We start from the raw sequence: 26,621 nt of genomic DNA, 5'->3' as shown, positions 1-26,621 counted from the left end.
AGAGGTGTCGTGCCCCAGCTCTGGGCCCTGTTTCCTCCTCTCTTAGACTTCCTATGTTGGCCATACTAACACAGAGTTGCTGGGATGGAACAGGCTAATTCTGGCCTCTAGGCTTTTGCTCCTGCTGTATCCTCTCCACCTCCATTCCTTCCAGGCTTTCCTACTTGTCTTTTCAGACACTCCTTTGGGAAGCCTTCTCTGACTCACCACCCCAGCCCAAGTTAGGTCATCTCCTTTGTACTCCCACAGCCTTTCCAACTGACCCTTTCCATCATTCCCCAGGGGAATCTCAGGGGTCAGGCATCTGGGATGAGGAACATCCCTGCCCACTGTCACTTTCTGAGTGTCCAGGTACGGCCTTTCTCAAGCATGAACAGCCCCAGCACTGCCCTGGCTCGCTGTCCATGTGCCTGTCTGGCCATATGTCTACTTGCTTCTGTTTCCTTCTTTACCCCCTGACTTTCTTGACAGTCAGTCCAGGAGGAGCATGAGGTCTTGAGCAGAGCTGGCCCTCTCAATTGCCTGAGACTGGTGCTGGCCCGCTCCCACCGCGTCTGTCCAGGGCGCAGGCCGTCAGGGTACAGGAGTCCTCACAGGGAGCGAGGCCCCATCTCGCTTGCCCCAACCACCCAACTCAGCTCCAGGCGCCCTCGCGTCCGCCCGGGGATCTGGCCCCGCGCCAGGCGGCTGGATCTATCACTGCAGTTGGCAGGAGGCCGGATGGCGCGTCCCCCGGGGCTCCCAGGCAGCCAGAGCTGTCCGCCAAGCATGGAAGGCGGCGGCGGGAGCCTGGGGTCTGGAGGCGGCGGCGGCGGCGGCGCTGCGGGAGCTGTGGTCAGCGCAGGCACAGTGCAGGGGCCGCGTCTCCCGCACTAATTGGCCCTTCCCCAGCCACCTCGGCCGGTAATTGCTACTTGGGGGTGGGGACTCGCGGGGTGTTGGAGGAGAGGAAGGGGCGCCGCTTCCGGAGCGGGGACTGAAGCTCCGCAGGAGCTGAGCCTCAGGAGCCCTCAGGAGACACGTGTGTGGCCTGTTCCAACGCCAGCTTTCTACGGGGCCCTTCGTCTTAGCCATGGCCTAGGGAAAAGCCACAGAGGTGTCTTGGGGCCTTCACCAAGATCCACCAGTTCTGAGAACCGCTCTTTGAGAGGTGGGGCCTGGCTGGGGCTTTAAGAAAGACTCTGGATGGCCTCAGGGGGTGCCACTACAGGGTGGAGACAAGGCAGTGGGCCCTCCCCTCCCATCTCATCCAGCAGTGCCACCTGGAGAGGACCAGACAGTAGAGGGGTATCTTCTCTAGGGGATGGGGAGTGGATGGGACAAGGGCAGTAGGAGGCAGGGGCCAACCCATGATCCAGTCTGCTCAGCCCGTGGAAGTTCTTCCAGGCTCAAGTTCCTAAAGGAAGTCCTAGGGTTTCCTTGAGAGTCCTTTCTGATCCTGGTATCTGCTGCTGCCTGGATGGGCCCTGACTGAGCCTCTGCTCCTGCTCAGGGGCACTCCCTCTAATTTGGGAAAGGATAGCTTCCAGGCAGGTGGCTGTTTGGAAAAGTTTCCTTCTCCAGACTTGTTTGAGAAAGGCTGGAGGGGAGAACTGAGGGTCCCTTTGAAGCAGGCCTGGACCAGCCTGGAGTCAGACCTCTGGAGCCCCCAGGCCAGGATGTGCCCTGCAGGCACTGGGGTGAATCAAGCCCAGCTGGACCTCAGCCCCTGTTCAGTTCTGCATAGGTTGCCTAGGACCACCTTCCAGGGGGCTGAGCTCCCAAGCCTCACTCAGGCTTCCACTGATGAGTGGCTATGAGGTTGCCTGTCTCCTTCTTAGAGGTGGGCAGGATGTTCTGCTGGCTCTGCCTCCCCTGAGAGTGGAGCTGTCATACTTCCTCTAGGGGCCACTCTTCCCCAGCGATTGCTCCAGATCTAGACAGAGGTTGCAGGTGAGTCAGACAAGCCTGGATTGAATTCCCACCCTGCCACCACGAGGTCATGACGTTCTGCAAGCCTTTTAGGTCTTGTGCCTCAGTTTCCTCATCTGTAAAATAGGGGTAATAAAATCCAAGGGAGAGTGTTACTGTGAAGATAAATGTTTGCTTGAAAGGAGCTTCCCCCCTCCACTTCCAACTATCCCTTTGCTTTTGGGGCTTAGATGTTGGGGTATGAAGGATCTCTAGTGGGCCGCCAACTCAGAGCCATCGTACTTGGAAGCAGAGCCCAAGAGGACGGTACCTCCTGGGAACCAGACCATCACCTGGGCAAGGAAGGCTGAGCCTGAGCGTGGCTGTGGGGTGGCAGCATGGAATGGCATGTGGTTGAAGACCGAGTACTCCCCGGCATGTGTGTGCACTGGCATGAGCTTATACAGTCCTCGCTGAAGTGCAGCCATTTGTATTGTTTCTACGTGTTGCGGTACATGGAGGTGACCTGCTACCCTGAAGGATTCCTGAAGGCACCTGTGACCACCATGAGTGTTTGGGCCCAGTAAGTCTGTGATAGTGCGAGAATGGTTTCAACCCAGGTTTCTCAGTGAGGGAATAGAACCAAAAGGAAAATCCAGGCAGTGTGGTGTGTGTGTGTTCAGAGATGGAGGTGCGGGTCCAGGGATGGGAGGCCTGTTGGTCTCCCCAGGATCCAGTCCTCTTGCTCCTTGCCCAGTGGGTCAGCCTGGGGAGAGGTTCCCTGCTCCTGTTGGAGATCCTGTTGGTGCTGTCAAGTCAGAAATCTGGGTCCTCTAAACACCTCCCTGTCTTTTATGCTTCACCCTCTGCTCAGTTTCTGTCCTGCCTCCCAAACAGCTCTTGAGTAGGCCCCCTCCTCCCATTGTAGGGCTGCTGCCCTGTGAAGGCTGTCACCACCTCTGGCCAGGACACTGCCCCAGCCTCTTCATACTTCGTCCAACTCATCCTCCATACTCTGGCCAGAGGGGCTGATAGAAAACACAAATCTGACCATGTCACTGCCCTTCTTAAAACCTGCTCTGGCTTCCTGTGCCCTCAGGATAAAGTCCAGATTCACCCACACTAACCCAGGCCCTCCTTTCCATCTAGCCATCTTCTTCCCAGCCAGCCTTCACTCCAGCTGCACATGGCCCCTTGCCTCCCACCTCCAAGGCCCTATACCTCTGTCCTCTCTGCCAAATGGCTTCTCCTCTGCTCAGCAAACTCTTCATGTTTAAGGTCCAGTTCAAGTGGTGCCCCTTCTGTTGGACACTTCCCCGTCTGTGCTCCCCAAAGCTCTATCCACCATTGACGAGGGACATGGATGGGAGGACAGGGGAGGCAGGACCAGGGAAGTAGGGGCTGCCAGTAGCTCCGTCTTTCTGGAGACCATGTCCCTCTCTTTGGACCACATTCCTCTTCTCATTGCCTCACTCTGGCAGCCTTCCTGTGGGTTGTGAGTAGCCACTCCAACAGGAATATAGGGTCCAGTCTATGTGATGGAGCTGCTTGTTTCTGCTGCCCAGCCTCTGACAAGGTTGGTTTATCTGGGTGCACTAAGCATGTGTTACTCAAAGCAAGGACCAAGCTGGGAGGTGGTGGAGAAGGCAGACAAAGGAAGGGGGTGGTGGAGAAGGCAGACAAGACTGTGAGTCTACCTGCCAGGTCTGGGGGCCAGTCACAGGTAGACACCTCCACCCAGCTGTGCAGCAACTTGTCCAGTTCTGTGTGAGTCTTAAGGATTGGTCCTGCCAACAACTGGCTCCACTCCAGCCACCTCTCCCTGGGGAAGAAACAACCTTTCATCTGGCCCATATGGGAAGTAGATGTGCCAGGCCAGGGACCTCAGTGGAGTGCCTAGGACTCATGTGGGTCCCATCCAATACTTAGCCAGGTCAGCTAGGTGGCGCTGGTGCAGCATTCTTAGGGATAAGAAGCTGAGATTCTGGTATTTAACGCTCAGGAGAGGTGATTCCTCTCCTGAGTCACCTGGCAGCCTGATTTTTTGGGGGGAGACTGAGGCCCCATCTTGTCCACTATTGCGGTGGGGCGTCCTTAGAAGCCAGATTGCAACGTGACGCCAAGGTCCTAGAGAGAGGAGCCTGTGCTCAGAGCTGGCCTAGCAGGGGGTGGGCCTTGGTGAAGGCAGAGTATGCTTCTGGGCCCATTAGGGTTCAGACTTGACCTCCCACACATAGGGGGCAGTAAAGGGTACCTATGAGGGTGAAAGAATCATCTTACTGAGCTGAGATCCTGGGCCCAAGCAGCGTGGCTGTGGGAGGGCCCTCACAAGAGTACATCAAAATGGGAGGAGTTACTCTTCTCCATTCCACAGAGCATCAAAGGTAGCAGCTGCAGGCCTGGGGAGAGTGTGTCTCTGTCAGGATGGACTATCAGGGAAACTTCTGGAGCTTCAGGCTAGCAGGGATTCAAGATGACTAGCACTGAGGAGGCCTAGAGGCCAGTGCCAAGGAGGTGGGGGGTTGGGGGGTGGGAGTGTAGCCAAGACCAAATCATGGATGCATATACGATGCCCTGGGAGTGGCTTGGCCAGTATGCCTGGCGACCTCTGTGTCCACAGATGGCTGACGAAGAAAGCACAGTTTCAGCTTAGCTGTGGACTTGAGAACTTCTAGGACCCCTCCATGGCCCAGAGGCTCCTAAACAAAAGAAGTCCAAAACTTATATTCTGAAAACTACAAAACGTTGTAAGAAATTAAAGTATAATAGATCTAAATGAATAGGAAAACATCCCATGTTAATGGGTGAAGACTTAATATTATTAAGATGGTACTGCTCCCCAAATTGATCTACAGATTCAATGCTATCCATTCCTACAAGGATCTCAGCTGATTCTTGGTAGAAATTGACAAGTGGATTCTAAAATTCATATGAAATTGCAAGGGATAGCCTAAACCCAATCTTGAACAAGAATAAAGTAGGAGGTCTCACAGTTTCCTATTTCAAAACTTATTACAAAGAAATGGTAATCAAGAAAGGGAGGTACTGGCATAAGACAGAAATGTAGATCAACAGAATAGAATTTAGAGTCCATAAATAATCCCATGTGTCTATGATCAACTGATTTTAGACTAGGGTGACAAGACGATTCTGTGGGGGAAAGAATGATGGTCTTTTCCACAAATGGTGTTGGGACAACTGGATAGCCACATGCAAAAGAATGAAGAAAGTGAAGACAGCCCACAGAATGGGAGAAAATATTGCAAATCACATACCTGTTTAGGGAGTTACATCCCTTAAAAGATATATAAAGAACAGAATATATAAAGAACTCTTAAAACTCAACAACAAAAAAGACAAACAACCCAATTCAAAAATGAGCAAAGAATTTGAATAGATATTTCTCTAAGGAATATATTAAAAGGACCAATAAATGTATGGCAAGATGTTCAACATCTTTAGCCATCAGGAAAATGCAAATCAAACTAAATTAGATACGACTTCACACCAACTAGGGTGGCTAAAATAAAAATGTCAAATATAAATGTTGCTGAGGAAGGGGAGAAGTCTAAATTTTCATAGACTTCTGGTGGGGATGTAAAATGGTGCAGCCAGGGGGAAAAGCCTCGGAATTGGGGTGGAGGGGTGGTGGAGGGAAGGCTGGAAATCAGGGGGAAAGGCTGGAAATCGGGGGGAAAGGCTGGGAATCAAGCAGAAAAGCTGGGAATCAGAAAGTATTACCTGCTTCAAATATAACCTTTGGTCACCATATATAAAGCAATGCTGGCTCCAGGAGGAAGAGAAGGGAGGATCTAAGAGGTCTGCTGACTGGGGGGTGCTCAGGGAGCTTCTCTGGGGCTTGAGAGTCACATCCAAATTACCAGGAAGTATGTTTGGGAGCCCCTGGGGGCATGGAGAGGCACCTAGGTGTTGTTATAAAGTCCACAGCTGAGCTGAGGCTACACTTTATTGAAGAGCCAGCCGTAGATACAGAGGTGCCAGGCACACTGGCTGAGTCCCTGTCCAGGTGTACCTGCCCCCTGTGGGTGGGCGGTCAGGTCAGAACCCTGGTAGGCCCCGAATCATGCTCTCTGCCATTACCGCAGGCCCAGCGAGCGGCTAAGCCTACTCTGAGTACAAGGTCCTTTTCTCTCCAGGACCTTGGCCTCTCCCTGCAATCTGGCCTGTAAGGACACCCCATCCCACTTGACAGACATGCCTATGTATGTCTAAAGCCCAGTAGTGGATCAGGTGGGCCTTGGTCTTCCCCCAAAAAGGGATGCCAGATGACTCAGCGGAAGAGTCACCTAGTGCTACATATCAGTATCTCAGGTCTGGCCCAGCCAAGACTCTTTCTAAATATCCTATTGTTGTCATCACCATTATCATTATTCTTATTGTATAGGTAAGGACACTGAGACCCAGAATGGAGAAATGACTTGGCCAAAGCCCACAGGACATGTGAGCTGCAGTGCCACAGATGGAAGAAGGCTTATTGCCAGTAGGAAAGAGCAGGAGAGCAAAGGATGGGGGCCTTCGCTTATGTTGTTCCCTTTTTGTGCAATGCTTTTCCCTGCATTGTCAACCAGGTGAACCCCCACTTATCCTCCAAAACTCAGCTCATCCCCTTCCAGGGTGTCTTTCTGGATGTGCCAAACTCCTACAGAGCCAGACCCCTGTAGTCCCTTGCGCAAGACCAACCTGCCCCGCCCTATGGCATGGACAAAGAACCGGAGTCTTCTGAAAGGGAAGGATCTGACAGCTCATGGAGAGAGACCCATGGCTCCCAAAGACTGTGCTGGCTGCCCACGTTTGGGCTTACCCCATGGGCTTACCCCATGGCTTGGATCGGGGTTATAGAGTTCAAAGCTCAGACCTGAGCCTGTTCTCACCGAACATCTGATCCAATGAGATAATTCAGGAATTCCCACTGCCCACCAGCATTTTTCTGGTGGCCGTAACATGGGGCAGTCCCAACCCTGGCTTGAGAGGTTATGAGATATCTTCAGACCCTTTTGCTGCCACTGCCAGTGCTGTCCCTGTCCTAGAACTCTGGCCTGGCATTTCTGGTGCCACTCCCCAGGCCCAGGCTGAGACCCAGCTGTGCTCCATTTGGCCCCATGGGGGCCAGGGCACAGCCCTGCAGGAATGGAGGTCTTGGGGACCAAGGCATGGTGTGAGGCTCTGGGAGGCTGGGAAAGGCCAGGAGACACACCTGGGTTTTGGTAGGAGGGTCATGGAGAGCCTGACAGGGGCTTCCCCACTGGGAGTCACATTCCTCCTGGCCCTTGGGGTGGTGACTTCAGGCAGTTCCCACCCCAGGGGATGGTCCTGGCAGAGGCTGGATACCAGCTTCTGGGGGCTGGCCCTGGCTCTGCCTCATCCCTTGTCTTTCTCACAGAGGTCCCTTCAGGACACGGCTACATAGGGGTGATGGGACTCCGACCACCCACCTGTCATTCTTGCTGCTCTGAGACCCCTGTGGTGACTCTGGGTCTGCTTGGAGGGGCAGCTTGGTCTCCTAGGAGGCCTGGGGTGGGGACGCTCGGTGTTCCCACTGCTGCTTACTTCACCTAAGAGGAGTCATGGCTGGGCTCGGTCTTCACTTCCTGGGGGCCTCAGATGGTATGGGGATATAATGGGGCCTGGACACTGGAGAGAAGGATGGCCTGGATGCTGACCTCCATGGGTAGGGAGGCTCAACCCAACCTTTTACCTGCACGCTCCCCACACCTGCAGACCCAAGCAGTGGGGGTGAGGCCCTGAACTCTGGCTGGGGCAATATTGTGCACACTGACAATCCCAACATCCAGGCCAGAAGGACAGGGGGCGCTTGTGCTGGCATCTGAGAGCAGCTCTGTGGGCAGTGCTGCCACAGTCTGAAGCTGTCACCTTGTAAAACCCCTCTTTCTAAGCCTCCCTTGCCAGCCTTGCTACCTGTTGGGCTCCCAGTCCCTCCACCTCTGTCGGCCCATAGACCTCAACTCCAGCAGTTGGAAAACACGCTCTAGATATGAGGCTACATTCTGGAGGAGGAAGGACATGCAATTTGGAGGCCAATAGACTTGAGTGTGAGTCCTGGCTCTGTCCTTACTCTCTCTGTGGCCTCAAGCATGGCACTTCCCCTCTCTGATTCTCAGTTTCCTCATCTGTAAAGTAGGGATCCACTCGGGACACCAGAGGACTGTTCAGAGACCTGAAGGAAAAGATGGATGTGAGTAAGCTTAAGCATGGAGGAGAGCTCAGCAAGTCTCACTGCCAGCAGATGGCCTTATGCCCTGGGCCCTGGTCAAGCCCCCCGGAATCAGAAGAGGCTAGCTCAGGGAAAGTAGGGAGGGGCAACCTCACCTCAGGAGAGGCTAAAATTGGCAATGACACCTTCAAGGCATGAGGGGTCTGAGACTGATGGGAAGAGAGGCCCAAGGGCCAGGGCAAAGGAGAAGAGATGTGTGGGCATCACTATTTGCAAGTAATAAAGCTGGTATCTCCCTGTCAAGTTTCTTTCTGTTCTTTAAATAACCTTTCTACAGCCTGGACAAGCTGGACAGTGAACTGGAAAAGTTGGGGAGGAGGTGAGTTTAAAATCCAAGAGGAGGGGCTGCAGACAGAGTCGGGGACAGACTTGTGATGGCTTCCCTGAGACCCTAAGAGGGTCTCTTCCTTGAGAGGGCACTTGGCCCGCCATTCAGGACCTCATAGGGATCCGTCTGCCACCTCTTTTGGACAGATAAAGGCCCAAGAGTTATTTTAAGGTGGAAGAGGCCAATGCCAAAATTATGACATCCCTTAACATCTCCCAATCCTTCCATCTTTAAATTGTAGTCAGGGAGTCATGATTTTTTTCAGATAGTATGATTGGAATCTATATCCATACATATACTAGATAGCATTTTATCGTGCATTTGCTATGTGTCAGGCACTATTCTAGGCACCTCACAGCTAATGATCGTTCAATGCTCACAGCAGATCTATGAAGGGGGAACACTATCATTGGCCTCATTTAACAGATGGAAAAACTAGGGAAAAATAACTTGCTCAATGATACACATCCACTAATATGTGGAAATGGATTCAAACCCTATTAGTGAGCACGTGTGACTGTCCGTGTGTGTGTGTGTGTGCGCGCGCGCGCGCGCGTAACTAAGTTTGTCTCCGTCTACTGCGAGCATCTGCCCTTACCTTGGCTGGGTGACTGGGTCCCGGTGTGCATGTCTGATCCTGCAGTACCCCCTAGTGGTCACATGCTCACACTGCTCATAGGGCTTTTCCTGCGACTGCACCACATGGGAGGCTCCCTGAGTCCACCAGTCTGCCCTGCAGGCTCTGGTCGGTCTGCCCCCTTGCAAGTCTGATGTACTCACGTTGAATATTTGCTACTTGGAGTGCAGGGATCACAAAGATGGAGTCCCCCATCATCTCATGAAACTGAGCTTGTGTGTGTGTGGGGTTTCTCTACTGTCTCCCATGTACTCCTCCATCAACAGGTTACCAAACTCAGGAGGCAACATCTACCCCAAGTGGATCAGGAAGGGTCAGGTTAGGCAAGCTCGCAGGGGCAGAAAGGCAGCAGGGTCAGGGCTGGGGAGATGGATCCTGGCATGGGATAGAGCATGGGAGGAAGGGGCCAACCTCTTGGGTGGGCCCAGCCTTTGCTCATGAGGGACACCATACAGACAGGGTATCTGGGGGATGGGTTTCCCCTGCCTCTCCTTTGGGGCAGGATCCCGGGAGTTTTATCATCATTGCTAATATTTTCTGTAGAACAGCTTTCATGGTCTCTCTGTCCATTTCCTTCTGGTTTCAGAGATATCTATGCCCTGGGTAGTTGGGGAGTCTCAAGTTGGAGGTAGAATGGGCCTGGATCTATGAAGCCCTGAGACCCCCCCAACCGGATGGACTCCCCAGCACCTAGGGCATTGGGCTTGGCCTCACTGAGGGGTTGAGCCAACTGTACTCGTCGTTGTTGACACCACTGAGATTGGGGACAGGTTGAAAGTCAGCAGAGGCCAGCAGCTCTTGGGGTTGCCTGGGCAGGAAGGTCCCATCCATCACGTTGGGGATGATCTTTGAGCATTGAGGGGTCACACAAGGTCAAGTTCCCAGACGTTTTCTGATGTTCTCTGAGTGCTTTCCACATCTTCCTGGCTCTCCCAGGATGCTCACACCCACCCTAGGAGGTCCTAAATCTGGTTTAGCATGGCCCGGCCTTGATTTCCCTTCCAGGGCTGGGAGGACATCAAGACATGGAGATATGGTAACTTGCCCAGGGAGCATGAAGGGCATACTGCCCCAACCTATTGGCTTCCTTCTTCCACATGCACGTCCATTCACTCTGACCTTGCTGATGGCCAGAATCTTCTCTTCACTCTTGCTCTGCATGCAGTCCACCAGGGCCAACTCGCCACAGGCTGACCAGTTGGCTGCCATCTGTAAAGAGAGCTGGCTCATCCTTCCAGGGAGGGGAGAGGGGTTTGTCCAAGGCCCCAGTCTGGGGGCAGGTGCACCCCAAATCTTAGAAAGTATGGTGTATGGATTCCTACCAATTTTGAAACTGTGTCTACTTCTCCAACGCTCAGAGTCTCAGCCAGAGGAGCCATCTCACTTGCCCATGATGGGGACCCCCAGGGTGGCAGTTTTGTGGGCCAGAGAATATCCTCAGCCTCTGCGATGGCAGAGGTCTGTGGACTCTGACCCCTCAACCCCTCAGCAATCCCCAGATAGGTGGCAGTTCCTGAGGGGCTCTGATGGCAAGGGAGTTCTTATTATCCTCATTTAATAGGCAGAGTAATGGAGAATGAGAGGTAAGAGATAAGGCAGCAACTCTGGGCTTCCTACAGTTGGGGGCACTCACTGTGGAGTCCACATCAGATGAGCTGGTGATAAAGCTGAACATCAGGACTATCCCACTCTCCACGATGGCACAGTGGAAGGGTCCTTGGGACATGAGGGACATAAGGTGAGAGGACAGTTATGCCACCCGCGGATTTGACAAAAAATGGTGACACGGCCAGGGTCGCCTCCAAAGTAGGGGATATTCTGCTGAACCCAACATAGCACAGCCCCTTGGCCCACGTAGCCCCAGTTGCCGGTTGCATGCTTACCCCATGCTGAGAAGTGGCAGGGACGGGGACCATGGGGCTGCCCTGGCTCCGCTCAGCCTGTGTTGGCCAGCCCAGCCCGTCTCACCGGAAGAAGGCCAGCACACCCAGGCGGTACTGGATAATGACTATCAAAGGCTGCCAGAGAGGCGTTTATACATGGAGGCCATGCCCGTCAGAAGCCCAACACCATGGATCCATACCATCACCTGAGGAAACCGAGGCACAGACACCGCGTGGCTCCAACCCAGCCCAAATCCCACCAGGGCTACGACCCAGACTAACCACCACTTTGGCTCTGTCACATGTCTAACCACATAGAACTCCAGTGAGACAGGGTGGTGTGTTTAGGACTTCAGCCAAAAGTGACCCAAGTTTTATCAGGAAAACCGGGCCTCCCATACTTTGGGGTCCACTCATGTACCAAAGCCTGGTTCCATTTCTTCCAGAACGCTCTTTGAGATGGAAAGAAAAGGGGAGTCTTTCTGATCATTCATGTGCACATTAATTTAAAGTGGCTTCCATTTTCACTGGCCCAGTAGATAATCCATGGCGGGGGTCTCTGGCCACCTGAAAGTGCAGTCCTCAGGCACCTGAATGGGTCTCCTGGGTATGAATTGATTGGGCGAGTCCTGGGTCCATCCTGGGGCCACAACTTCTGACCTCTGAGGGCAGCCAGGGTTCTGTGACCCTGTGTCCAGAGGTCAACCACCCACACTGGGTAAGAAGCACTCACGGACCTGATATTGAGACTTCTCAACAGGGTTTACACTGCAGCGGGGCCCTGGCTGATCTTGTTCTTTCTAATCTTCTTGCAGAGGAAATGCCCTCCCATGGCCCAGCCAGCTGTGGCCTGGCACTCACAGGCAGGTTGGAGCCCTTGTGGGTATGGGCAGGTGTGTAGATGCTGAGGTACACGTAGTGTTCAGACATGGTGGTAGAAGGCAGGGTCAGATTCAGGGTCAGATTCAGCAGTTTCAGAACCATTGCACCCACACTAGCATTGTCCTGCTGACACCTGCTGGCCACAGCAGTCAGTCAGTCCTAAGGCCATGCTGTGGCCCAAACCAGATCCTGGGCCGATTTGCTCCCAGCCGCCCTTAGTCCACTTCCCCGATACCCTACTCATACATGGTTCTTCCCTAAAGCCCTTCCATACCAAGTTACAGGCCACAGGCTCTGGGGAAGCTGGGATGGAGCCCAATCTTCTAAGAAGGGCCTTAGATACTAATCCTGTTGAGGCTGGGAAATCTTGATTCTTGGGGGTCTCTATGAGAACCATCTGTTGCATGTGTTGAATTCACCACTGTATCCTTGTACCCAGCCAGGCCTGGAACACAAAGTAGCCCACATACCTGTGCTGCCTGAATGAATGGATGTTAATTTCTTATGAGAAGGGCAGTGGTTCATCCCACATCCCAAGTCAGACTCTTAGGGAACCTCATCGCTCCCCCCGTTTCCAGCTGTAAGAACATACACATGCCCCTTGGCCCATGGCACCGGGCCCTGTTGGTTGGCGCAATGACTGTGCAGAATGGGGGTCCCCTACTCTTCAGGGAACTACAGTACCTACTGCTAGAGTCAGGGGCTCCTACAAAGTTCATGGAGCCCACCCAAACCTCTCCCAGAGACACCTTCCCTGGTGGCAGAGAATACTTGGCATAACTGGAACCTAGGGAGATATATGTCTCTGCTCATCCCTTCGGCAGGAGCTAATGCCCTAAGTGCCAAGCCCTGAGCCTGGGAAAGTTACTTCACCCTTCCAAACCTCAGCAGGCGTAGAGGAAAAATGCATATGGGAATCCACCAAACTCAGAGGGGGAACTGGCCGTGGGGTTTAGATGAAATGACAACTGCAGCCCAGCCCAGAGTTCAGAGTACCCTTTACCCCAGGGCGTGGAGTTCCCTGAACGCCCTGCTTAGGTGGTTGGGTTGGAGGTCCCATCCTTTACACCATTCCAAGATTCAGGGGACTCTCGGGGTGCAAATTGCAGCAGCCCTGGAAGTGACTTGGCAAAGGGATTTCCCAGGAAGGTGTGGACCCCCACATCGGTGCCCTTCATGTGGATGAGGCTCCCCTGAAGCTGTCTCGTGTGTGTGGTCCAGATGGGGCTGGCAGAGTGCTGGCTTGTGGGCAGAGAAATGGACACTGTGTCTGCCCAATCAGCTGTCCCCCCAGACTATTGATGTTGCCCACTCCTTCCCATCCTCATCTCAGTTCAAGGGGCTCTGATCTACAAACATTTGTATTATAAATTTCCTGCCTGTAATCCTGCTCCACCTTCACCCCCTACTGCCTTCACTGGGTCCAGCCCCAGCCTTTTCCACACTTAGTGAAGCTCCCTGAGGCCTGGCACCATGGCTTAGTCCAAGGAGTTTCAAGCAAATGGTCACATGAGTTTGATGGGGTGAGTGTCCTTTCCACTGACTGCGTGCCAGGTCATCTGAGGAGTAGGAGAACTGAGAGAATCAGACATTCAGGGTTCTCATCTCATGCTCTAGGTGGCAAAAAATGACTTAAAGAAAGCATCCTCCAGACAAAGAGTGGTGTTATGAGGAGATCTACAAAAGAGAAGTGGACATAAGAAGTCTGCAACATAAGAGGCGCAGCCTGTCCTGCTATGGGGATTGCCCTAGAGGGGGTGATTGAAAGTGACCTAACAGCGAAAAAGCCGATATTCTTAGTAGACAAAGAATTTCTAGAAATAAATAAGAAATATGCCGGCTGTGCATATTTGGTGAAAGAATATGTTCAGATAGAATAAGGAAAACAAATAAATGGCTCTTACACAAATGAAGAGATGTTCACCTCACTCATGCTAAGAGAAACGCACATTGAAATCTGTCATGTCAACAACTTATTTTGTCACAAAAAACAAGACACTCAGACATTGTATGTTTTCTATTGGAAGTCCATAGTACCACATGTGAAGTAGTTCTGCTCCCAAACAAAACAAAGCAACACATGAAACCTGAATCTGATAAAGCTTCTAGAATATAAATACAAATTTATAGGCATACAGGGGACAGAAAAACAGTTAAAAGACATCACTGGGGTATAATCAGCAAAACCCAAACTTTGGTATCCTCTCCAGAACAAATAAACTGGTTTTTTCAACACAATGAAATTACAAGGAAAATAAAAGAGAGGCAGAGGAGGAATCTGAAGATTGAAAAAGACTCATGAAATTCATAAAAAAGGTAAATAATAACAAATATTGGTAAGGATGTGGGAAAACTGAAACCTTCATAGATTGCTGTGAGAAGGTAAAATGGTGCAGGTGCTCTGGAAAAGTCTGGCAGTTCTTCAAGTGGTTAAACATAGAGTTACCATATGAGCCAGCAGATCCACTCCTAGGTATAAACCCGAAAGAACTGAAAACATGTATACACACAAAAACTTGTACATGAATGTTCATAGCACACTTATTCATAATAGCTAAAAGTGGAAACAATCCAAATGTCCATCAACTAATAAATGGATCAATAAAATGTATCATATCTACATAATGGAATATTATTCAGCAATAATAAAACAGAAGTACTGAATATGCAACAACATGGATGAACCTTCTTTTAGTGAAAGAAGCCAATCACAAAGGACCATATGTTGGATGATTCCATTTATGTGAAACATTCAAAATTGGCACATCCATAGAGTTAGAAAGTAGATTGGTGGTTGCTGGGGCTGAAATTGGGGATTGGGGTGGGGGCAAAGGGGAATTGATGTGGTAAACTCTGTGAATATATTAAACACCATTGAATTGTACACTTTAAATGGTGAAGAGTAGTAAGCTATGTGAATCATATCTCAAAACTGTTAATAAAAAGAAAAACACATTTACCAATTTTCAAAGTATGGGCCTTATTTGAATCCTGATTTTTTTTTAAAAAAAAAAACCCTGTAAATCTATCATTTATGAGATATGAAATAAGAACATTTTAGATATTTTATTATATATACATATACACAGCTTTTTTTAGTAGGACATGTTGAAAAATTTATAGATGATATGTTTGGAATTTGTTTCAAATAATGGTGCATGGGAGAGGTGATAATCCAGACAAAACGAGCTTTTTGATTATTGTTGAAAGTAGATCATGGATGCATTGGGTTCGTTATATTATACTCTCTACTTCTGACAGGTAGCCCCTTGGTGGTGTGTGGCCTTGGGCAGCCCATACCCTCTCTGGGCTTCAGGGTGCAGGGACGTATCCAGTTAGGCTCCCAAATTCCCTGGTGCTATCTTTACTGACTCTCACCTCCCCGGCGCCTTCCCTCCTGTAGGCTCAGATTCTGCATCTGCGGAATTTGGCAGATCTGAGCCTGGTTTCATAATACAATGTAAAAAACGAAAAGAAAAATCCTCAGGGAGTTATACTACCCTGTACCTTTTAGACCAACATGGGTTAATATGATTGATGCCACCTGATGTAAGGCTAGAGTCAGCAGCTACTCACAGGTTCCACAGAGGGCAATTGAGCGATGCCTTTCCAAGTCAGAGAGCCCACCCCTCTCCTGAGCGACATGCTATCTACACACAGTTCCTTGCAGATGTGATGTTTGTCCATTTAATTCACTGCCACCACCAGCCTCTCAGGTCGGGAGTTTGAACTGGGCAGGGAGTAGGTGGAGCGCGCCAAGTGGGTGAAAGAAAGGTGGGTTTGGCAGGAGAGCCGAACTGAGCAAGCAAAGGTCAGTGGCAGGTGGGCACTAGCACGGCCGCTTCCCCTCTGCCCAGGCCCCCTTGGGTCACCTCGGAAGGGGCCAGCGAGGCTTCTGCAGCCCCTCTGCAATACGATGAACCCTCTCCTCAAACCTGAGTTCAGTGTCCTTATAGTTACAGGCCTGACAAAGGTGTTCCGGGGTGGAGCAAGGGAACTCTAAGCCAGGAAAAGGGAAGGGAAGAAGCCAGGAACCCAGGAGAGCTTCCTTGAGGAGGTGCACCATCAGGATTCCCACAGATGGAGAAATGGGAACGATCTAGGTTCAGCATGAAGGAAACCGCATGAGGAAAGGCAGGGGGGTGTGACCGCCCTTCATCCTGAAAGTTCCTCCTTCCTTTCAAGATCTTTCCTGGGTCCACCTTCCTTATCTCTTTATTGTCTGTCCCTAGTCTGAGGGCTCCACGGACCCCCTCCCACCTGCAACATAGCTCACTTTCTGAAATGCACATGTGACTGTGGCACTTGTTTTAAGGATACCCCCAACCCTACCACGTGGCTTTCCCTCTCCCCACCTCCCGCCAAGATCGAGTCAACGGTCACTTATTCATTTGATAAACATTTAAAGAATGTCTCCTGATTTGCACTGTGGGGACCCTGCAGGGTACTCCTTGGCCCATGGTGCGGCGGGGGATGCAGGCGCATCCCCGGGAGGTACCGAAACGTATGCCAGGAAAGATGCAACTATGGGAACAGAAGCGCCCGCCCAGCCTAAAGGGACAAACGTCCGAGGAAGTGGTGCCTGAAGATACACCTGGCTCAATCTCAGACTGGTCTTCAGTGCCCCCGAGAACCCGCTGTGGCCTCCGCGGTCCAGCACGCTACGGGACCTCACCGCCCAGCGCGTCTTCTCTGTGCCTAGACGTAGCGGTCACATCCTCGGGAGTCGGCACAGCGAGCGTGCGAAGGGCGCAGGCCCTCCTAAGGCCTAGGCCGACCAGCCGCAGCACTGCATGTCCCTCGCGCGACCCCGTCGTCCCGCCACGCCCCTTCCCGTTCCCCGGAAGTACACCCTAAGGAGCGGAAGTGCTTGCCGACTGGGGTCTGCCGCGGTTCCGCGATGGTGGGTGGCAGTGGGACGCGGCATGGCCTCCTGGAAAACGCTAACCCCCTCATATACGAGCGCTCCGGGGAGCGGCCAGTGACCGCGGGCGAGGAGGACGAGCAGGTTGCGGACATTATCGACGCGCGCGAGATCTTCGATATCCGCTGTTGCCGGGCGCGGGCGGGTTCGCAGGGGCCTGGGAGGGGGCATGAAGTGACGTCCGATAGTTGGTGGAGCTGTATCATGTCCAGGCATTCCCAGAGGGGGGTTCTGAGTGGGCAAAGGCGCAGAGTCCGCTTTCCTTCACTTGCCACATCTCATTCGATCTATCAATGACCCGGAGCATCCACTGACGCTGGAAGAATTGAACGTCGTAGAGCAAGTCCGGGTTCAGGTGAGTTACCCAGCGTCGGAGGTGAGCGACTTGTTTGGGAGAGTCAGAAAGCTGCGTGAGCGCCCAGGGTCTGGCGTTCTTTCAGTTCACGGACTCTTCAGGGGATCTTTGGAAGGGAGGGATTGTGTCCATTTTATGGATGAGGAAACTAAAGCCCATAGAGGTTAGATGACTTGCCTGAAGCCACAAACTAAGAAGAGCAGCTCTGGGCTAAAAGGGCCATGACTAACACCCCCCACCAACCAGGTGAGCGACCCTGACAGCACAGTGGCGGTGGCCTTCACACCCACCATTCCTCACTGCAGCATGGCCACCCTTATTGGCCTGTCCATCAAAGTCAAGCTTTTGCGATCTCTTCCTCAGCGTTTCAAGGTAAGCTGGACGTGAGCCCTGGGGGTGGGGCAAGGGTGAGCATCTGCTAGTACTAAGGGGGACATAGAGAGCATGAACACGGACATCAGAGTGAGACCTGGAAGGATCCCAACTAGCAGAGATGAAACTGGGAGGAGACTTTTAATTGAATGCGACAACAAGAATAAAGGCCTGAGCTGCAAGAGCGGAAAAATAGTGAGGAGTGTGGCAGGAAGGACAGCAGGGTGCTATAAATAGGTTTGGAGCAGGGATGGGGCACCGGCAGGCCTTTAACAGCAGTTGGCCTGTCCTTTGAGTAGAGATGCCAGTGGCCCTGGGTGGGTTTGGGGTGTCCTGGACAGGCCAGCGTCCAGAGGCATGAATAGGAAGGGAGAGAAGCGGGTAGGTAGGTCAGGGGCAAATGCTCAGGCCCCGCCTTACTCCCTCCCAGATGGACGTGCACATTACGCCAGGGACCCATGCGTCAGAGCATGCAGGTAAGAGAGGGCTGGTGTTGTGGCATTGGCCCTGAGGCTTCCCCCTTGCGGTGGAGGTTTGTAGGGCAAGGTGGGGGGGGGCGGTGCTGCTGCGTGGTGACTCCTCAGGAGAGAGATCAGCTCAAGACTGAAGCTGGACTGACTTGAGTCCCCTGTGCTTACTACATTCCCCCGCTCCTGTCCTCTCCCCCTCCTAACTACACAGGACCAGGGGTGTCAGGCTTCATAGTAGTACAGGAGGTAGGCATGAGCAGGCAGGTGGGAGGAGTCCCAGAAGGTGGGATAGGTGTGGGCACAGGTTGTTGGGGTAGCCTGATTGAGGCTTGGGGTCCTGGAAAGGAGGTGATGGAGGGCTTGGTTGGCGGGGGTACGTATATAATTCCCTCCTTTCTACCCAGTGAATAAGCAGCTTGCAGATAAGGAGCGGGTGGCAGCTGCCCTGGAGAATACCCACCTGCTGGAGGTTGTGAACCAATGCCTGTCAGCCCGCTCCTGAGCCTGGCTTTTCACCCCCAGTCCCACCCAGGGGTCATGGCCTTGTTTTCTTGAATCACTGACAATAAGAAATTAACATTTTCATTTTATAATAAATCTTTAATTTATATTCCTTTCTCAGCATGCCTTAGAGTCTTTCTTCGTGGTGGGGTCACTTTGGGTTTGGGAGGGGGTGGTGCTAGGTCAATGAGGTGCAGTTTACTTGTATTTAAAAAATTTCTCCGAATGGTTTGATTGGAAAACTTGCAAGTATACCAAAAAATTGAGAGTAGAGTAATGAACACACCTATGAGGTGTGATCAAACAATACGATGAATGTTTAAATTTAAAAAATGCATTACAGTAAAAGGCACATTGCCATCAATCCCCCTCCAAATACTCCCTCTCGCTTCAAACACTTATCCCATCGTTCTTGTCACTTTCTGAAGCAGTTCTGGAAGTCCTCTTTTGTGAGTGTCTTTAGTTGCGCTGTCATGGCTGTCTCGATGTCCTGAATCTATTCAAAGCATTTACCTTTCATAGTCATTTTTACTTTGGGAAAGAGCCAGAAGTCGAGATCCGGTGAATAAGGTGGATGAGGACACACCGTAATGTTTTTGACAGGACTTGCCATACTAGAAGCGATGTGTGACATGGAGCGTTGTCCTGATGGAGGGTGATTTATGGCATACTTTAAAACACACCTTCCTAGTACCATCGAATATCTAGTCATATATGAATTTCCCCAAAATGTCATTCATAGTTGTTTTTTACTCAGGCTCCAATCAAGGTCCGTAGCTCACACCCAACTGACTGCACCGAACAAGTTGAAACTTGTCACACGTTGTTACTAAGATTCGAAGTGCCACTTCTGTATTGAAGATCCCTAAGAATGGGCACTGGCAGAGGGCTTTGCATATATTGACTAGTCTGGGAATTCTTAATCCAGCTCTGTGTTATTCTTCTTTGTTATCCCTGTGTTGCCGGTGAGGAAACGGGCTGGAAGAAGTAATTTACTCCCTAAAACCTCCAGATAGGGAGTAAAGAGGAACCTAAGCAGTTTAGCAGGTACTGCTCAGCTGGCAGGGGGTGCTGTTGCCTGGATGGAAGGCCTATGCCCACCTGCACCCCCCAGTTCCCGGAGAGAGTGGCTTCTCCACCTAGTGACCCAGATCTGGCTGCCCAAGCTCAGAGGTGAAGCCATCAGCACAAGTTGCCCAGTTTCTTCGTGTGTGATGTGGGGTAGTCGTGACAATTGTGTGGGACTGCTCTGTGGAGATTTTCTATGGATCTGGACCTATGTCAGGTAACCTTCCAGGCATTGTACCCCCCCGCCCCCCCATTTCCATAGATAAAGCAGCTCAGTGCTCCAGAGAGGCATGGTGACCAACCAGGACCCCTCAGGCCCATGGGAGCTTCCTAACCACCGATACCTGGCTGTAGGCTTCACCATCTGTATACACCTCTGCACTGACGGCCCCGATCTTTCTAAGGTGTCTGTGGTGTCTGTTCAGCTGGGGATGGGAGGTCATGGGGGCGGCAGGTGTCACTGAGTCATTCAGCTGACCCTCCTGGCAGCCAGGCCACGGTGAGCGAGGGTCATCTAGCTGCTCATATCACAGCTGGGATGTCAGGTCTCTTTGTCAGGCTTGACTCATCTGCACCTGGCCCATGGCTGCCTGTAGGGACACCATCTGTGAATCCTGGAGTAGCGCCCAGAGAACTTTCTGGAACCCAGCTGCAGTCTGAGAATATGGGTACAGGGTGATGGGGGTGGTGGTGAAGTTTTATGTCCCTGAAGCCTTCCACCAGGTGTATCTGGTTTTGCTGTTTCTGGCCTGTGACTTCTGAGGCCTCAGTTACCATGTCTACAAAATAGTAACAACAAATCATAGCTAAGGGAGATTGATCCAGGGACTAGGTGACATGTATGAACATGCCCAGCTATGTCGACTTTTGCTCATCATCATGCCCACAGCACAAGGGCCAGGCCCACAATGGGTACTTAGTGGAGGTCAGTGGAATGAATGAATGATTTGCGCCTTAGAACAGAGGAACTGGAGTGGGGGTGCTGTTGTGTGAGGAGAGCTGGGGATACTGAAACCCAGCCAAGTTCCCTTTACAACATTTTACTACTGAAGGGGGGAAAGGTGTGGGGTCCCACAGAGAGAAGTAGGTATGGGACAGAAGAGGTATCTGCGTCTGCCCCTCTCCTAGGTTGACCACTGTTCTGGAGAGAATGAAGCAGAGGCAGGACAGGCCTTACGGGTTCACTCAACCTGCCCTGTCCAACCACGCATGACAATAAGTTTTATTGAGATACTCTGTACCAGACATGTGCCAACCACTTTATGCCTTTCATGTTATTTATATTTTATAACAACCCCCATGAAGAGATTGTCCCCCTTCTATGCAGAAGGAAACAGGCTCAGCCAGGATAAATGGGCAGAGGTGGAATTTGAAGGCTGGGCGATCCAGAGAGCTGGAAGGACCAGGACGTGGGAGTGTGGGCTGTCTCAAGGACATGTCCTGGTCTTGGTTCCTGGGGCCCCTGGCCATACCTAGGCTTGTGAGTGTGTCTGGCCTGTTGGGGAATGCTTGGGGCCTGAGTGGCCCAATGTGGACGCAGCTCCCATGGCAATGAGGAAACACTGCTGAAGTCAAGAGCTCAGATTACCAGAGGGGAAACCCAGCCCTAAGTCCTCGCATGGCTCCCTGCTGGGAAGAGCCACAGATTACCCCCCACCCCCAAACCCACTCTCTGGGTCGATATCCAGGGGCTCTTTTCAATGGCAGAGCCATGTGTGAGGAGGGTAGAAGGGGCCGTAAACAGTCCAACCTAACTCCATGGGAAGTGGTTTGCTGGCTCTTGAGACTTGCATCCTCTGACATCAGGCTCGACCCATGATTCCCTTTTCCCACTGGACTGAGTCCAGGAAGCTAGAGCCAGCATGGGGTTGCTCAGGACTCCAAGACACCCCCTCCCCCCAAGGGCATGTGAAGGACACAAACGGACAGGCCACCCCTCAGTTTGGCCCTTGCCTACTTTGGGGACTTCAAGAACGAGAGGGGCCTGCATGAACCCCCTAACACCTAGCCATGCCCTCCTCACTCCAAGTTCTTCTCATGTTGCCAAGGAAACTGACACAGCAGCTAGAGAGCCATACCAGGTCTCCATGACAACTTACAACAACCCACCAGGATCCACCCATCTGTGATGTCACCTGAACCCTGAATGGGTGCCCTTCAGGCACCCATTGCCACACTCTTTAAAACCAAACGTCAGATTCTGATAGCAGGTTCCTGTCACAAGTGCCTCACAGTCTGCCTGTCCCCAATCCTCACATACCCCAGAAATAAGCAAGGAGGAACAAGTCATGCCCAATTTATAGGTGGGCATCCTGAGGCTGGGACACAGGAAACTGGAGGCAGAGCCAGGACTAGAAACCAAGCTTTCACATTACATCTCCTCCCCTCTGTTACCCAGCGCCAACCCGAGGTCCGAAGAGGATGTGAGCTCTGGGCAGTGGTGGTACCAAGTGGTGGCGAGGAGCTTTCCGCCTCCACCCCACATCTGTGCCCTTCATGGATGGGAGTCTGAACCCCAGGCCCTGCATATGCCCTGAACAGCAAGCTCAGTCTAGGGCTTAGAGGGAAGGAGGGAGACACTGAAGACTTCAAGTGGCTAAATCCAGCTCTGATCCAGTTCTGGTCCAGTTCCACCCCTAACTGTTCCTGCTGGCATCTGACACCTGCCTGCCAGGATTTCCCCAACTTTGGGCAACCTCCAGCCCAGGAGCCGAATGACCAGCGCCAGGGCCAGGTATTTTTAGCAGATTTGCTGGCAGATGTCTGGAGGGTGCTGGGAGGTGAGGTGGTGCTGAGTTCATCCTTTCCCTTCTCGGGGCCTGTGTTCCCTCCCCAGGATTCAAGCTTGCACCTCTACCTGCAACACACTGCCAGGGGGCTTCCCTTCCTGACCCTCTCCCCCAAACAGCTCTCCAGAGGCTCACGGGGTGACAGTAACCCTCACCCTGAAAGGCAGGCTCATCAGGTGGAATCTCCCCATTCAGGGGAGTGGGAAGAACTTGGTGTTGAGACCAGAAGCCCAGTTTAGGACCCCTAAATTCTAGCTCAGATATCGGCTGGGTGGGGAGTTGGTGTTAACAGGGCAGAGAAGGGTGAAATTTCTCCAGCCTGAAACTGTTCTGCTTGCTTGGGCAACAGGCCAGGACTAGGCGAGAGGGACGGCAGAATTCACTTTTAAAGGGCCAGACTTAATTCTTCCCTAGAGAGGAATGGAACACTTGGTTGGTCCTTGCCCCCACCCATGATGGCGCCCTCCACCCCCACCCGCCTCCCCAGCACCATTCACGTACTCTCCCCTCTTTCCTGCCCCCCTCCCCCAAGCACACTCAGGCTTTGTCTGCCAAGTCTGCCTCTGCCCCAGCCCCGCCCTGGCGAGTGGGGCGGGGTCTCTGGGTGTGAGGTCCTAGGAGGAGGGTGGGGGATCCCCCTGGGGGGAAGGGGAATGACACGTCAGCCCCCGCCTCAGCATGGACGGGGGCGAGCGCGGGGGTGGGCAGAGGCTTAAATAGGAGGCTCTGGAGCCCCGACCCAGTGCGGACGGAGAAGGCAGCCGCGGTGACAGCACCTAGTGCCCGAGCCCGAACCTAGTCCTGACGGTGTCGGTGTGCGAGTGGGTGAGTCTCCTCGCGGAGCGGGATGGGGGAGTCGCACCCTCTGGGCTGCGGATCAGGAGGATCAGTCACAAGTCGGGGCGCAAGGACCATCACAGCTGGGATGGGACGGCGGCAGGTCGTCAGCCCCGAGCATCTTGCCTGACTGCGGGTCGGGCAGGTGCGCCTGGGATCCAGCCTCTCACTCCAACTCAACTGTGGCTTACATGGCCGTCCCGATTCTTCCCCAGACGGCGTTGGACGCGATGACTCTGAATGGCGGCGGCAGCGGAGCGGGCGGGCGCGGCTGCGGGGGCCGGGAGCGTGAGCGCCGTCGGGGCAGCACACCCTGGGGCCCCGCGCCGCCGCTGCACCGCCGAAGCATGCCGGTGGATGAGCGTGACCTGCAGGCGGCGCTGGCTCCCGGTGCTCTGGCAACGACCGCGGCGGGGACCGGGTCCCCGGGTCCGAGACTGGACTGGCCTGAGAGCTCCTCAGATTCGCTCAGCTCAGGGGGCAGCGACTCAGACGAGAGCGTTTACAAAGTGCTGCTGCTGGGGGCGCCTGGCGTGGGCAAGAGCGCTCTGGCACGCATCTTCGGTGGTGTAGAGGATGGGCCTGACGCAGAGGCCGCAGGTGAGGGGCTGGGAGTATTTAATGGACGGGAGATCCCAGGGTTAAGACTGGAGGCTACAGGGCTGGGGACCTGGATTAAAAGCGGCAAATACCAAGGGATTCTGAAGTCAATTTCAGAATTATGTCTCTACCTACCCAGTTCACAGATGAGGAAACTAAAGGAGAAGGGACCCCCAGCCTTGGTAGGGGAAGAAATGCTGAGTAGAAGGCGCAGAGCATACATAGGACTACTCTGTAGGATGGAGACAAAACATCCTTCCCCGCTGGAACTGGCAGGAACACAGCCAAAGGGAGTTTCTAGGAGAGGCCCCCTAGGAGAGCAAGGCCCCCAGGGGATGTGACTGTTACTCTTCTAACTCAGGCCACCCAGGGGCCCAGGCGGCTGGAGGGCAGGGAGCACAGGAGTAGCCATCCAGGACACTGCTGGCTTGGAGAAGGGGTGTCAAGGTGGGGCTCAGGCACAGCATGCTCTCCACCCTCCACTTCCCAGCCCCATTACTTCTGTTGCCACATAGCAGCCATCAGTGGAGGGGGCTCTGGGGAGGATTTGGAGGACGTGGCCTGGCACAGGGGTGGGCTTTTGGCAGCCACAGGCAACCTGACTACTAGTCTCCTGTCTAGGGCACACGTATGATCGTTCCATCGTGGTGGACGGAGAAGAGGCATCGCTAATGGTCTACGACATTTGGGAGCAGGTAGGGTGCAGGCTGAAACCCAGGGCAGGGTGGGAGGGGTGAGCTGGGAGTAGGGGCCTGACTGGAGTGACAGCCTTATAGCTGGGGTGTGAGGGTTATTAGATAGATGTGTGTGTATATATGTGTGTGTGTTCTTTAGGATGGGGGCCACTGGCTACCTGGACACTGCATGGCCATGGGGGATGCATACGTCATCGTGTACTCAGTGACGGACAAGGGCAGCTTCGAGAAGGCCTCAGAGCTACGAGTCCAGCTGCGGCGGGCGCGGCAGACAGATGATGTGCCCATCATCCTAGTGGGCAACAAGAGTGACCTGGTGCGCTCTCGCGAGGTCTCCTTGGATGGTAAGCAGGGAGCGGGTTGGAAAGAGAGGGAGATCCTGGCTGGACTCCAGTCCACTCAGTCTTGACTCAGCTCAAGGGGATCATGGGTGGCTAAGAATGTTCAGGAAGAAAACTTGTGGGGCGGGGGGCGGGGAGGGAGAGAGCTGCTGTCCTCCCACACGATTCCCCAAAGTCTGAGAGTGCTGGGGAGAGGAGCAAATGCCCTAGGAGAGATGCGGGCTGCTGGGTCACCTCAGAGCCCTCTCTGCTGTCCTCTGTCCCTGGCCTGACAGATGAGGGTGAGGAGAGTGCAAGGAACCAGGCCAGGAGGTCAGAGGCTGGATCCCAGGCCTGGGCCAGTCTCCAAGTAGGCTTGCCTCTGGGGAGGATGCTCCCCTCTTGGACTCAGCATCCGCCTCTGTGGCCCCCAAACTGAGCCTCATAGCGGAAGCTAGCAATGACTTGATGATGTTCTACTCCCTCCACCCCACTGGTCATTCATCAAATGTGATATAACATCGAATCATAAAGCGCTAAGCTGTCTGACAAAGTGCTCATCTCTTGTGTTGACTACTGCAGCACTTCCGTTTACATATCAGACTTCAAATTATTTCAATAAACAAATCTCCTTTCGTGGGCCTTTGTGAGCTCCTTAAACTCTGTCAGTTGGGTGACTCAGCAATGCCCGGCACTCTTGGTCCAGGAGCTGGGGTCTGTTTCTGGGAAGGACCCAGGCCTCCACCATCCCTTCCCCGCAGATTCCTGAGTGGTAGCTGCTATGGGGTGGACAGGGTTTGAGTAGGCTCTTCACCCCCCAACCCTTTGTTTACTGATGTGTGCCTGTCCTACCTGCACCAGAGGGCCGGGCCTGCGCCGTGGTCTTCGACTGCAAGTTTATCGAGACATCGGCTGCGCTGCATCACAATGTCCAGGCACTGTTCGAGGGCGTTGTGCGCCAGATACGCCTGCGCAGGGACAGCAAAGAGGCCAATGCCCGTCGGCAAGCAGGCACCCAGCGGCGAGAGAGTCTTGGCAAGAAGGCAAAGCGCTTCCTGGGCCGCATTGTAGCCCGCAACAGCCGCAAGATGGCCTTTCGTGCCAAGTCCAAGTCCTGCCACGATCTCTCGGTACTCTAGGCCCCATGGGCACTCACTGTGTTGTGTAGACAGGTGGGCAGATTGGTGGGCTGGCCCCGCCAACTGCCCTAGGTGCCTCAGGGCTTGCTCAGACTCTGGGTGTCCCCCACCTCATGGTCATGGACAGATAGTGCTGCCCAGGGAAGTGGTTCCCAGGGGCCGTCAAGGGCTGGGCCCACAGAGATGGGTATGCCGGCCAATGTGCCTCCCAAGCAGCAGCTGGAGCCAAGCCCATGGGGCAGGCCTGTGTTTGGGGAGAGGACTCTGCCTTTCTCTATACCCGGTATGCATGCCCTGGAGGGAGGCTGTTCAGTGCAGTGGCTATTTGTTTACATGCAGATTTTTGTAATAAAGATTATTTCCTGGTAAGTCAGGGCTGTGGACTCTGTGTTTCCTTGGTGGGGGTGGAGGGATGCTGCAGGACCAGGCAGGGTTTCCTAAGTTGAGGGATGCGGCTCCTGGCCCCACCCAGTGTGTGGCCTTGACTATCCTAATGCTTGGGCCTGGATATAGCCCACTGGGTCAGAGGGAGCAAGTGTGGGTTGGGGGCTGGTTGGGGGTCCAAACAGCAGGAGACACGAACCCCTCCCAGCTGTTATCCAGATTCTTCTCCTGCACTGGGGCCTGGCATTGCCCAGATGATCCAGGGTTTAATCACCCCAATGTATGTAAGGGAAA

General features: G+C 53.2%; 3 protein-coding genes across 4 annotated transcripts; 2 read left to right on the top strand and 1 right to left on the bottom strand.

Moving 5' to 3' along the window:
• Window positions 1-590: 590 nt before the first annotated feature.
• On the bottom strand, window positions 591-11,975 carry CES2 (carboxylesterase 2). Its single transcript, XM_033128027.1, is given in 11 exon segments — window positions 591-829; window positions 9,252-9,336; window positions 9,339-9,399; window positions 9,629-9,684; window positions 9,799-9,954; window positions 10,228-10,317; window positions 10,742-10,866; window positions 10,869-11,005; window positions 11,083-11,122; window positions 11,125-11,197; window positions 11,853-11,975. Coding segments are annotated over 11 exon segments (1,185 nt in total).
• A 4,740-nt stretch (window positions 11,976-16,715) lies between these two features.
• On the top strand, window positions 16,716-18,615 carry CIAO2B (cytosolic iron-sulfur assembly component 2B). The gene is made up of 5 exons (XM_033127077.1): window positions 16,716-16,915; window positions 17,073-17,152; window positions 17,399-17,524; window positions 17,955-18,000; window positions 18,399-18,615. Exons 1-5 carry the CDS (start codon window positions 16,774-16,776, stop codon window positions 18,494-18,496), a joined length of 492 nt encoding a protein of 163 aa, XP_032982968.1. The 5' UTR covers window positions 16,716-16,773; the 3' UTR covers window positions 18,497-18,615.
• A 4,456-nt stretch (window positions 18,616-23,071) lies between these two features.
• Window positions 23,072-26,312, top strand: RRAD (RRAD, Ras related glycolysis inhibitor and calcium channel regulator). 2 transcript variants are annotated; one of them, XM_033127149.1, is made up of 5 exons: window positions 23,072-23,177; window positions 23,405-23,789; window positions 24,411-24,484; window positions 24,624-24,828; window positions 25,666-26,312. In XM_033127149.1, exons 2-5 carry the CDS (start codon window positions 23,420-23,422, stop codon window positions 25,941-25,943), a joined length of 927 nt encoding a protein of 308 aa, XP_032983040.1. In that variant the 5' UTR covers window positions 23,072-23,177; window positions 23,405-23,419; the 3' UTR covers window positions 25,944-26,312. The 2 variants fall into 2 exon arrangements, with proteins under 2 accessions (XP_032983040.1, XP_032983039.1); XM_033127148.1 differs by having other exon boundaries at window positions 23,091-23,789.
• The last annotated feature ends 309 nt before the right edge of the window (window positions 26,313-26,621 follow it).

The sequence above is a fragment of the Rhinolophus ferrumequinum genome, chromosome 15 (genome assembly GCF_004115265.2).
Source record: "Rhinolophus ferrumequinum isolate MPI-CBG mRhiFer1 chromosome 15, mRhiFer1_v1.p, whole genome shotgun sequence".
NCBI lineage: Eukaryota > Metazoa > Chordata > Mammalia > Chiroptera > Rhinolophidae > Rhinolophus > Rhinolophus ferrumequinum.
Note: the sequence above shows the minus strand (reverse complement) of the source record. Positions and strands in the feature narration are given on the sequence as shown.

Coding starts and splice junctions, on each gene's coding strand:
- CIAO2B (XM_033127077.1), top strand. CDS start 16,774: ATGGTGGGTGGCAGTGGGACGCGGCATGGCCTCCTGGAAAACGCTAAC. Junction 17,525..17,954: donor CTCTTCCTCAGCGTTTCAAG/GTAAGCTGGACG, acceptor ACTCCCTCCCAG/ATGGACGTGCACATTACGCC. Junction 18,001..18,398: donor CCATGCGTCAGAGCATGCAG/GTAAGAGAGGGC, acceptor CTTTCTACCCAG/TGAATAAGCAGCTTGCAGAT.
- RRAD (XM_033127148.1), top strand. CDS start 23,381: ATGGCCGTCCCGATTCTTCCCCAGACGGCGTTGGACGCGATGACTCTG. Junction 23,790..24,410: donor GCCTGACGCAGAGGCCGCAG/GTGAGGGGCTGG, acceptor TCTCCTGTCTAG/GGCACACGTATGATCGTTCC. Junction 24,485..24,623: donor TCTACGACATTTGGGAGCAG/GTAGGGTGCAGG, acceptor TGTGTTCTTTAG/GATGGGGGCCACTGGCTACC.